The sequence below is a fragment of the Buceros rhinoceros genome, unplaced genomic scaffold (genome assembly GCF_000710305.1).
Source record: "Buceros rhinoceros silvestris isolate BGI_N320 unplaced genomic scaffold, ASM71030v1 scaffold1517, whole genome shotgun sequence".
NCBI lineage: Eukaryota > Metazoa > Chordata > Aves > Bucerotiformes > Bucerotidae > Buceros > Buceros rhinoceros.
The window spans coordinates 37,719-50,079 of NW_010422541.1; the positions used below are offsets into that span (position 1 = coordinate 37,719).

The window sequence follows — 12,361 nt, forward strand, 5'->3', positions numbered from 1 at the left end:
CCCATAACCCACTTTTTTTTTTTTTTTTTTTTTTTTTTTTTTTTTTTTGGTTTGGGTGTATTCCCTTTTTGAGGAGAGTCTGATAAAACTGGCAAAGCTGTAGTGCATCTTCTGGAAGTTGTCTTCTTTACACTTCACCAATTTTGATATACGCTCAACAGAACCAGCTGCCATAGTAATTCCAGGAAAATTTATGAACTAGAAATTATGCTAGATATGAAGTCTTCTTTGACCAGTGTATTTTTTGTAGAAGAGCACACTGAAGACATTATTGCCCCCTGTTGTTAAAAAGTCTTGAGTAATTTTGTAGATCTCTGCATGAAGCCACACTTAATTTTGTAGCACTACGTGTCTATACAAGGTTACGTTACTTGGAATAAAGTGTTTGTTAACATATGTTGGCAGACTGTGTTAATACATCGAGTACAATCACTTTGGTGCACACAGCCCAGAAGTGGCCTCTCTTGAGTGGCCTGTATGGAAGGTATACTAGCATGTATGAAATGAGTACAGACAGTAACTCTCTGAAGTTGGTCAAGGGAAAACCTGAATGGCTTCCCGACCAACACAGGGATGTGTGCCTTACCTCACTTAACAGAAACGCTGGCGGGGTGGGAACTTGGGCCAAGTGCTAGAAGTAAGTTCATTTTGTGAAAATTACTTTTGGCCTCTTTTACACACAAATGAGGTAGAATTAATGTACCTGTGCAGTAGAGATAGCTTTTGAAATACAAAGGCATAGCGTGGCTTACTTCAAGCTCCAATTTAATTGGAAGGCAGTGCAATGTTGCTCATTTCCTTTGATTTCTTTACATGAGATGTTCTATGTGTTTGAAGGTAGAAGAGGTGTTTACTGATGGACATCGAATCATCACTTTCCGCAATGGTACTAAAAAAGAGATCAGCGCTGATAAAAGAATGACAACAATTAAATTTTCGAATGGTGATGCAAAGAAGATCATGCCAGATCAGCGAGTGGTATATAACTGTTCTTTTTCTTTAAGAAAAAAAAAAAATTAAGTGATTTTGCAACAAGGTCCTGTTGTTTATCTTGATCTATCAATTGTGGGAGAAACTGATGAGGAAGGGTGTTGGTTTAACAAGCTTGAGCAGTGAAACTGCTTCAACTACAGGACAAAAGTGGAAAGAGGTGAAGGTAAGAGTCAGAGAAGGGACAATTGGGTAGCTGACCAAGCAGCTTAAAGGAGACTGAAAGAAGGCAAAGGGCAGGGTCAGCTGTCTGAAGCAAGGACCGGTTTTCATACATTAGGGTAGGTAGCACAGGGGGTTCTTCCTTCTTGGCGTTATGTGAATATAAATAGTTAATAATAACATGAGCTAGAGTGGAAATAAGCAATGCCTTGGCAGAACTGAGACTATTTTAAATTAATCGTCCATGGATGGGAGCCAAAACAAAGAGGTGGAAATACGAGTTTCATGCTTGCACTGTTCTCTTGTACGCTACAGAGATGAAAGTAGCATCGTCTAGACGCAGCCATAAGGGGAGGAGTTAATGAGAGGAAGGAACAGCAATGCAAACATAGCTAATTTTATGGATGGCAGATGCAGAAAATGTTCTTGAAATTACTTTTTTAAGATGGCTTATTTTTAAGCACATTGTTATGGTTGAATCTGCTTATGCAAATATTGTGAACACGCTGCAGACACTTCATTCTCCTTCCAGATTTATTACTATGCAGATGCACAGACAACCCACACTGCTTATCCAGGTGGCCTGGAGGTGCTGCAGTTTCCTAATAATCAGATAGGTATGCAAGACCTCATAAGTGTGAACTACATGTGCAGGAAGCTTTCTATTATGAAAGTGTTATCTGTTTCTGACCCCCGCGGATTGGGTAGTTTCTTCTCATTTTGCATTGTCTTTGCATTTTACTTCCAGTATGTTTCATCATTTTACTGCTCAGTTTCCTTCCACAAAGCAAAGATAATAATGGAATGTAAAGGAAGTTCTTCTACTTTTGATTATCTGATTACTCGATTCTTTAATTTCTTTAGCAGTACACTGAGTATCATTTCCATCCTCACTACAATGTCCAAAAAAATTATCTGATCTATGTAAAGCAACATGAAAGAACACTAGACAGACTTTTTACATCTTTTCCACAGAAAAACATTATCCTGATGGCACACAAGAAATTGTCTTCCCAGATCACACAGTGAAACGCCTCTATAGCGATGGATTCAAGGAAACTTTTTTCCCAGATGGCACAGTAGTAAAAGTAGAAAAGTAAGTCTCATGTTAATGACAGGCTTTGGACACAGGTACAGTGATTGTGACATTTAAAACAGTAGTTGGATTCTGCATGGCTGGAAAATTTTCAGATGAAAGAGAAAAAAATTGTAGATAATGAGGGTTTTGCTACAATGAGGCACTGGAAGTTGTTCACTTTTCACTTCCACCTTGTTTGATAGGTGAACATTTATTACTGGCAAAGTGACTGTGAAACGTTCCTTATTTAGTTCCATGTATCTTTACACTGGCCAGGGCTGCTGGGAGCTCACCAGTCCTCTGTGTTAACAGTGTGGCTACTAAAGGACTCAGGATGAGGACCCCTGAGCTCTATTCCTAGCTTTTTGGCTCCCTTTCTGATCCTGGGCAAGGCATTTCATTATTATCTCCACAGGATAATCCTCCACAGGACTTCCTTACACATGTCTTCTGGGCTTAGGGAGGATCCTGTGGTAAAATAGATTTCCTCCTTGCAAAATGCCTTGAGATCCTTGCATGAAGAAGTCATATAAAATGCAGATCTCACCATCCATTAAGTATTATAGTACGGAATCATAGAAAACCATTTTGGTTGGATGAGACGCTTAAGATCACCGAGTCCAGCCATTAACCCAGCACTGCCGAGTCCACCACCAGGCCATGACACTAAGCACCACATCTACATGTCTTTTAAATATCTCCAGGGATGGTGACTCCACCACTTCCCTGGGTACCCTGTTGTAATATTTAACCATTTCAGTGAAGAAATTTTTCCTAATATCCAATTTAAATCTCCCCTGGCACAATTTGAGGCCATTTCCTTTCATCCTATCACTTGTTATTTGGGAGAAGAGACCAACCCCCCACCTCACTACAACCTCCTTTCAGGTGGTTGTAGAGAGTGATGAGGTTACCCCTGAGCCTCCTTTTCTGCTGGCTGAACAACCCCAGTTCCCTCAGCTGTTCCTCATAAGAGTTGTGCTCTAGACCCTTCACCAGCTTTGCTGCCTTTCTTTGAACACGCTCCAGGACTCAATGTCCTTCTTGCAGAGAGGGGCCCAAACCTGGACACAGCATTCAAGGTGCGGCCTCACCAGTGCTGAGTACAGGGGGACAATCATTTCCCTCCTCCTGCTGGAAACGCTGTGTACTGAAGTACCTTTGTATTGAAATGTTATTGTAAGATCAGATCTCTAATGTCATCCCATGTAAATTCTGAGGTGAATTATAATGTCTGAGAAAGTTTCCACTTGATATTATTTTCCATTTTCATTGTGTCACATTAGACAGCTTAGTGAGGTTACTAACAGACAGTTCCTTCTGATCACTTTATTCATTGCTATTTCATTCAGGAATGGAGATAAAATAGTGGAATTCAGTAATGGCCAAAAGGAGATTCACACTGTGCAGTTCAAGAGGCGAGAGTACCCAGATGGCACTGTAAAAACGGTGTACTGCAATGGCAGACAGGAAACCAAGTATTCCACTGGACGAGTTCGAATCAAAGACAAGGAGGGCAATATCATCCTAGATAAGAAGTGATTCTTCCCCTCAAATGGCTGTACTGCATGTAAGGAGTTCAACCTGTTTTCTTGACAGGTCAGAACTATTAGGAAGACTTAAGCCTTGTGAAAATGAATGGATGGATCTGGAGGTCTGAAATTTACTTCAGCTCTGTGACTAGTGCTTAGTTTGGAATAACCTTACCTGAATGAAATGAATCCTGAGTGAGACTTGTCATGCCCTCTTTGTGTATGTGATACTAAAATAAATGTCCATGGTACTTCTTATCAAAGTGTTTGTTTCATGATACTGATCACACTTTCCCTTGATTATCTGCTAGTTGGTTACAAAAGTGACTACAATTAAGAAGCATGGCATAAGAACCTCAAATCTACAAAGCTTCTGGAAATCCAGTTCAGTGCTGTCTTATGCTGACTAAAACAAATGTACATGTTTATTTTTTTCTCAGCAATCATGAAAAATGTGGAAGTGATTAATATTTTCAGTTTGGGTTCTTTGGAGCAGAAGATCCCAGCATTTATCAGGCCTTATCATAGCTGTACATTAGCCCAAAACCTGAGCAGGAGATGAGTGTACAGTCACAGCTCTGGATGTCCCTTCCAACCTAAAATATTCAATAATTATATGATCATAATCTAAGTACTCTATCTTGTGCATTTGAAGACAAAATATAATGTTTATTCCATCCTGGTCATTGTTCTGGATGAAACAGCCCTTTCTTCTTCCTCCAGCAGTCTTTCCCCGGTCCTCCTCTGTGTTGCTTTGTTTTTGAATTAACCTCTCCCACTACCTGCCTTTATGCTTCCAGTAGTGCAAAAACATTTCTGGTCAGCGAATCTCTCCAGCTTTAAGACTCTTCGGATGGCACTTGATACCTAGGGGGATTAATAATTTATCAGATGCTGCTTTCAACTGCCTTCCCCACAGAATGCCTGTCCATCATCTGTCTTGAATTTTTCCAAAGCACTGAAGCATTTCCCCTGTAGAGTTCAGCTCATTACCTGCCCATTGACTGAGAAGACCAATTATCTCTTTATGCCCTTCAAATTCCTGTAGCAACAAACACACTTGCACAGCATGCTGCTTTAGCCTTTTCTCACACCTAAATTCAAAATAATTGCAAGATTATGGAGTTGCTCTTTCTTCTCTTCGGTTTCCAGTGGATCAGACTATCGACAAATCACCATTCAAATTACAGAGCTTCTTTGGAAGAAATAAAATCGATAGAGCAAGAAGTGCTGCTAATACTGATCATACACGTGCTTCAGTTCTTGAATTTAATTATGATGCTGTGAACATACGTGCAGTTTGATGTCAGGTGGTGTGATAATAAAATTGCATTGCTTTTCATTTACACAGGAATGATTTATAAACCTGTGCTTTTTACTACTGAAATACTTAATATATTGTATGTGTTTCATAAAAAGAAACTCTAATTAAAAGAAATCCAAGATATCATTTTTTTTCATGTGTTTCACTAAGAATTTCAGTTCAATGCTTCCTTATACTGACCAAAACAAATCTATGTTGATTTTTTTTTTCTCAGTTAAACATCATGAGAAAAGTGAATGGGATTATTGTTTTCAGTTTGGCTGAGAAACTAGATGTGATATTAATGTCTTCTACAGGACCACTGGTTTTATTCTCAGGAATTCCTTTTAACAAAAGCTCCCTGTTCTCCAGTTAAGATGCTGACATTCTCCTTGTTTCTATAGCAATACAGAAAACAGGCTTTGTTTGCAGCTTTTAGCCTTAAATTTTGCTCTTTGCCATTTAATCACCTGTGTATATAATTCCTTCTAATTGTAAACTAAATAAGAAACAATTTTGTTGGTATGCTGCTTGCAGGAAGCATTTTGATTCTTGAATAATTTGGCCTGTGGTCCCATGCAGCTGGGGATATGTGCAAGACAGTCTCTAAAACTGTGCGTGCAGCAATGCGTGTGTGCAAACACATTGCTGACGTATGCATTCACCTTGTTAGCATCTGCTTACAGGGAGGTTGTAAAAAAGTTTGTGAAAAATTTCTTTACAGAAAAGGTTGTGAAGCATTGGAACAGGCTGCCCAGGGCAGTGGTGAAGTCCCCATCCCTGGAGGTATTTAGAAGACGTGTAGATGTGGTGCTGAGGGACATGGTTTAGTCGTGACCTGGCAGTGCAGGGTGAACGGCTGGACTTGATGATCTTCCAACAAAAATGTTTCTGTGATTCTGTAACGGTACATGTGTATGGGCCTGGTTCTACTTTCTGGCAAATCAACAGCAAACCTTCCATTGGTGAAATCAAAGCGTAAGACTACTGAGGATTTCACAGTACTTTTGCCAACCTGTGTCTGGCCACCATGTTTACCAAGACATGTTTTTCAAGTGGTATTTTATAGCGTAATAGTAAAGTGATTATTGAAATAAGGGGCACAAATTTTGTTTGAAAAGGAGGAGGCAGAAATCACCTACCTAAATGATAAGCATTGTCAGGTATGTTATACCTGGGAGTCCTTCCCAGACCAGTTATGACACATGCCATGTTATTTTTTACAGGCTGCTTCTTACATCCTTTACCTTCCACTTGCATTAGTTAAACAGAAGCAGTAACGGCTCTACCAGCTATAGTTCATAGTTGTGGGAACACAGATAATCCATACAAAGCATGACTGCATATGTACTTAAACTGTAGCATTACACATGCTTACTTTACTAAGTATTTTGTTGTGGAGGGTTTATAGTGAAAAAAATTTTATGAATCCTTCAGGGAGATGGAACACTGTTGGGAAATCCCACTTCTCATCTTTCCACGGGTTTTCTGGCATTAGTGGATGCCTGCTACAACCAGTATTTGGTCTCAATTTTGATTCAAATGTAGAATACGCTGTGACTTCTGAGCAGAGTTACTTCTGTTCAGACAGTTGGATGCAGCAAAGATATACAAGGGCAGGGCAGTATTCTGACCATCATCTCAAATGCTTCAGTTTAGTGTTAGTAATTTTCCATGCACAGCTAATCACCAGTTTTATTGCAAGCAAAACAAAACTGCCTAACCATCAGGTGATTGCTGCAGAGTCTGCTAGAGAGAGATTTGAACATGATATTTGCAGTTTAGATTTTGCCCTCAGACAACAAATTTCTCTGTTACCTTGGGAAGCCCAATTATTTCTTTATTAAAAGTTTATCTGAAACAGAACACTGGAGCAGTATATAGATTTTTTTAAAATTACTTTCCTTAGGAATTTCAACAGAAACCTACTGGTCATTAAAAGAAAGTTATTTCATACTGTTCTTTCACACAATGCAAAACTGATTTTTGGAAATGAGTGTCGGGAAGCTGACTGGATTCTTCATAAACATGGTAGTTTTGTGTCATTGTTAGAACCTGCACGTTTGTAAACTAAGTGCATGTTGAGTGCTCCCTGGTGTAAAGCGACCAGTCTTTCAAGTCATAAAGCCCCCTTAGGAAAAGAAAGGCAACAAAGATCGCTGAGAAAAATAATAAACAAAGACTGGCATATCTGGGGATGTTCTCAGAAACGCAATTCTCCATTTTTATTCTGGAATTACTTTCGTACTGCAAGAACTACTTTAAAAAATTAGTATTTTAAAATCAATCTCAATTTAAAAATTTTGTATTGTTTGAGATACCTCTCATTATCAGAAATACAATTTCAGTTTACCTCTACCTCCTTCCACCTAAAGTTGTCATTTATCATATGACTATATAATCCAACATCATGAAGTTAGTTACACAGAAGTTAAATAACCTACCCTTTTCTTTGTGTTCTGCTGTTTAGATGGTAACTGTTTGCTCACTAATTTGCTTATTTCCTTTATGATACTCTTTATATCTGTCCCATCCCTGGAAGCCTGAAGTGCAGCTTCATTGAAAGGAAAAACAAGGACAAAATCTCCAACGCGGGGAATAGGCCTCTGGTCTTTATCAGAGAGGAAATATGGGCGTGTGGTTAACCTGTGGTTGCAGAAGTCAGGTGTAGGTAACCGGCAGCTGAACTCGTGTAGAGAATGCCCAGCTCCTGGGATTTGTTTATTTCTACCTTCAGCTTTTGCTTGGGCGGGTGCTTTTGGCATGTTCATCCTCTCCCGCAGCTGGGAAGTCAGTGTTTTTCTTGGATGTGCTCTGGCAGCTTTCTTGGTCAGGGTAGCCACCTTACGAATTGATCCTCTTGCAGCCTGCAGGGCAGGTTGGACAGAAGAAGCAGAAGGACATTTAGCCACTTTTTGGCAAGTGACTAAGCCAGGAGTCTCCTTAGTGTAACTGTCACCACCTGTGCTCCAAGGCACCTGCTTTCTGCCAGCCTTTATCCCTGTCACTTGATTTTGCCTGAAAGTGTCAATCTGTTTGTAGTTAAGCAGTTCAACAATATCGTGAAGAAGTTTTCTTTTCACAGTGTCATCAGTGGAACAGTCTAAAGACAAGGCTGGACTGTAGTTGACTTCTAAAAGCCACGGCTTGAATTTATCATCAATCAGGATGTCAAAGCCAAAAAGCTCAAAGCAATTGGAAGCCACTGGTAAGGGGGTTACAGCAAGCAGGGTGAGAATCACTATGTTATTGATCTTCTGCCAGAGGACCACGTCATCAACCCCAAATATTCGAAGGTAAGAACGAAATTTGCTGAATGTCCATTTGCAGCCACAGCCAATCCCTTCTTTATATTTTTTGTATGAAGATCCGTATTTGTTGATGCTGGTGTTTGTTAGGTGGGCATAGACATTGTCCAGAGAACCAAGGTCAAACTTTTCAGTAGCAAACCTAACAAGTCCTTCTTTGTAAGTGTAAATGGTGAGGGGGCAAAAACTGGTGACACACACATAAAGGCGCAGATCTAGTTTATACCCTGAAATGAGCAAGGGGTTGCTAATGTACTTCTGCACGATGACTGTACAGTCATATACTAAGTCTTTAATGTCTTGGAAAATGAGTATGCCCCTTCCACGGGAGAGATCCACAGGCTTGCAAATCCAGTAGCTTGGTCCTCTGTCTACTGACTGACTCTCCTTGGTGTATTCTGCTATAAATTTGACATAGTCATTGGGCATGATGAATGCTACTGGACTAAATTCATACAGAGCTGATCCATACGCTCCTTTCATACGCTTCAGATTCCTTGCCAAGTAGTCTTTTCTGGTGATCCGGACAGCTTCTGGGTAGTGGTTGAGTCTCTGCCATGGTTTAATGCTGTGGTGATCTGTCATGCGGAAGGGTGAGTTTCGCCAGTACAGGTTCCAGTCTGCATCATCTTGCTCTTTTTTCTTGAATTCAGTCCAGCCACGTTCCATTAAAACCTCACGGACTATTGCAGGGACATTCTCATGGAGGCGGAACACCAATGGCCTCAAGGTATCTCTTGTATCATAGTCATCTGCCATCATTTCTGTGTTTAAGCTGAAAGATAAGTAAAAGGGCATGGATTCCCGATAGCTGTTAAAGCAGCACAAAGCACTGACTGCTGCAAAGTTTTATGTCTCCACACTTTACTTTTTCTTTGAGGTAGCTTACTACAGCAGGAGTTGTCCCAAAGGTTTTGTAAATCTTGGATACTTAGATGACTTCTTTTGTGGTTTGTTTTTTTTTTGGGGGGGTTGGGGAGTTTTTGTGTGTGTGTGTGTGTGTGTTTTCTTTTTGCAATTGCTTTCAGCCTAATAGCCATAACTGTCTAGTAAGATTTACTTTGCACTGCTGCATTACTGAGACATTTTGCTAACTTCGCCTGTTGACCTCCTGTGAGCAAACTCTTTTGGTTAGGATTAAAAAGCCCGATGCAAAACTGATGGTGGACAGTAGGGAAACGCCTATTAATTCTAATACTCTTTTCCTCTTCTGACATACGCTGATTTAACTTACTGAAAATCTTCTGCTATTCCTTCAGCAAGCTCTTCCCCAGTTCCTGAAAAGCAAGGCACATTCTTGTCTTACCACTTTCCTCTCAAGAAAATAATGCTCCATAGCAATGTATGTAGATTCTGAATGAAATATATTTCATGCTGTCTATAGTGGAAGTAGATGATGGGCCCCATCTATTTTTATGGGGAAGAAATGCATTTTGAGTTATTTTGGGCATGGCAATTCTCATATAAACAGTTCATGAAGTGTACTCTTCCCTCCCCGTTAGTTTCGTACATACAAGTCTCAAACTAAAACACCTGTCTTACTGGCTGGTGACATAGCAGACAAAAAGTCTCATGGACTTGTAGTTTTGAGACAGTTGCTGTTTCTCTCAATTTCAATTTCCTGAAACCCTACAGAGCTGCCCCCTGAGGATTAGACTCTGCATTTGGAACACAGAACGTCTTGGATGAGAGTGTTTGTGCTGAGGACCATTCTGTATGTAGATTCTGAATGAAATACCATTTCAGCCCTCCAAGCATACGGACTTCCACCTCCTCTCAGAAAGCAGAAAACAAAAGAAATACAAAGTGGGCAGGAGATACACTATACAAGACTCCTTCACATCCTATTACCAGAGTGACATCCTTACTCTTTCTCTTCAGGTTGAGTTTCAGACTCCAGAATAAGTAGCCTTTGCCTTCCAGACAACTACAGAAACCAAGGGAACATGTCACACCTGGAAGTACTTAATGCAATGTGCAGCTGAGTTGGCCAGGGATGCTTTTTCTATGGAAAAATTATAATTTGTTGAAATGGAAAGCTTTTTTCCAGAGAACAAAAGTAATTTTCTGCCAGCTTTTTTACTTCATTTGTATTTTCTTGCTTTGAAAGACTTTTAAAAAAGACTAGTTTAGTTTTAAAACTAAAAGTTCAAATGTGAAAGGAAATGCTTTACCATTATCAAAATGTATATTAACATAATTCAAAAGTTCTGCAAGTCACAAAACAGCTTAAGGTTCTCATTATTTTATTTGAATGTGAAAAATGAATCAAAAATTCTTGCAGGATAAAAAAACCTCCTTTCTCTCTCCACTCTGGCATTTGGTGACTCTCTCATATGATGTACCTACGTCTCGGCTGCCCAATGCATTCTGCTGCTGCTAACAGGGTTAACCAGAGGCAGTCACAGAGCTGTTCTACAAGCACTGTCACAGAGTCTGTAACAAGCGTGTTACAATGCAGTGAGCAAAACCAGGAGAGTCTCAAAGGAGGCCTTGATGGGAGGAGGGTTTCAGAGCAGAGTCCAGGTACCTGCTGGGGGTACCTTTCAGGGAGGCTGGGAAGCAGGGCACTGGTATTAGCTACTTCACCACAGGATTGTAGCGTGTAGGTTAAAAATAGCCTTGGACAATCTTATATCCTGTAGTGAGGGAATCATTGCCTAAAAATGAAGGGGTTTGAAGCAAGCTTTGGTCCAGGATGTGATGAATGAGGCTGCTATTGGAAAGAGATTTTACCTCCCATTAATGGGCTGAGATTTCAGCCAAAAATTGAATTTCTGTATACAATGTCTTTCTATAGACATTGTAATAGCAATATGCAATAGTAGTATGTAATTCTATATTCCCATAATAATATGTATATTCATATATTTAGTGATGTTTTACAGTCAGACTTGCAGTACACTTCCATCTCAGGTTTAAGGTAGCATTGGAAGGGAGCAACATCTAAACTGCACTGGAATTATTTTTCCAAATCCCGTTAGAGATCAGAGATTCCCTTCCTGTATAGACTGCAGTTGAATCCTCCTTCATGAGAGATTTCCTTGAGTGAGGGGTTTATAGGGAACAGGAGACAAACATCGTACATACATCCGTACTGAAGTGCGGTCATGACGTAATAGGACTCACATAAAATAGCATGAAGGAGAAAGTCTTGCTCTGTCTCTTGCAGTCAGTGCTTCTTTTCAGACCCCACAAACTTAGGGGTTTGCTGCTGAGCTTGCACACAACCTTAATGTGGTGATCCCAAGAAATTTTTCCTATCTTTGCTTCCACTTTCTTTCCTGGGCATTCTTTTTCCTGTCTGCTTCTTAAAAAGCACTATGTCACGTGCTAAAAAACAATACAAAATTAAACAAGTTTTATGGTAGGTTGTTCAAATCCTTCGGCAAAGATTATTAAATTAAGAAGAAAAAAGATGTAATTGAAAGTAGCCACATTTAGATGAATCAGTTTACAGACTGCATTAGCTTTGACTTTTCAGTGAAAGGCCCCGTAGTGTGTAGTAAACTGTGCCATCATGGTCTCTACTAGGTTATCACAAATTAAGCTGATAGTGATGTCTGAACAACAAAGCCTTCTTTGGTCGTTTATTCATGTCAGCTTGTATTAATGCACCATCATTCATACCCCTGGCATTCGGGGAGCGGCTTACAGGAAATTGGCTCACCAAACCTAGATATGACAAGTGTCAACTTCAAATTCCCCAGTAGTTTAGTACAAAGAAAATAAAACATTTTAACTCCTGAAGAACACCTATCAGCTTTTAAGGAAGTCATATCACATATATGCAGAAGCTCCTGAAGTGCAATTAAGAAACAGTAACTCTAGGATTAGGCACTGGTTTAAATGAATGAACAGAAATTCCACTCCCTTTGTATAACGGCGTGCCTAGATGCGTGCCCATCTCTTCACTAGCCTGCAGTCACAGAGGGCTCTGTGTTCAGCCCATTCCTTACTAACCTGGAACTCCACCTGTGTGTTTGCA

At 40.0% G+C, this 12,361-nt stretch overlaps 2 protein-coding genes across 2 annotated transcripts in view; one reads left to right on the forward strand and one right to left on the reverse strand.

The window, feature by feature from the left end:
- The window catches only part of LOC104496868 (centromere protein J-like), a 26,131-nt gene extending 22,359 nt beyond the window's left edge, over window positions 1–3,772 (forward strand). The window contains exons 10-13 of the mRNA XM_010140053.1: window positions 838–978; window positions 1,685–1,769; window positions 2,128–2,248; window positions 3,583–3,772. Coding sequence (XP_010138355.1) covers window positions 838–978; window positions 1,685–1,769; window positions 2,128–2,248; window positions 3,583–3,772 — 537 coding nt within the window. The remainder of the gene's footprint in view (window positions 1–837; window positions 979–1,684; window positions 1,770–2,127; window positions 2,249–3,582) is intronic.
- A 3,713-nt stretch (window positions 3,773–7,485) lies between these two features.
- On the reverse strand, window positions 7,486–9,135 carry TTLL2 (tubulin tyrosine ligase-like family, member 2). Its single transcript, XM_010140051.1, has one exon. The coding sequence runs from the start codon at window positions 9,133–9,135 to the stop codon at window positions 7,486–7,488; it is 1,650 nt and encodes a 549-aa protein (XP_010138353.1).
- Window positions 9,136–12,361: the final 3,226 nt, after the last annotated feature.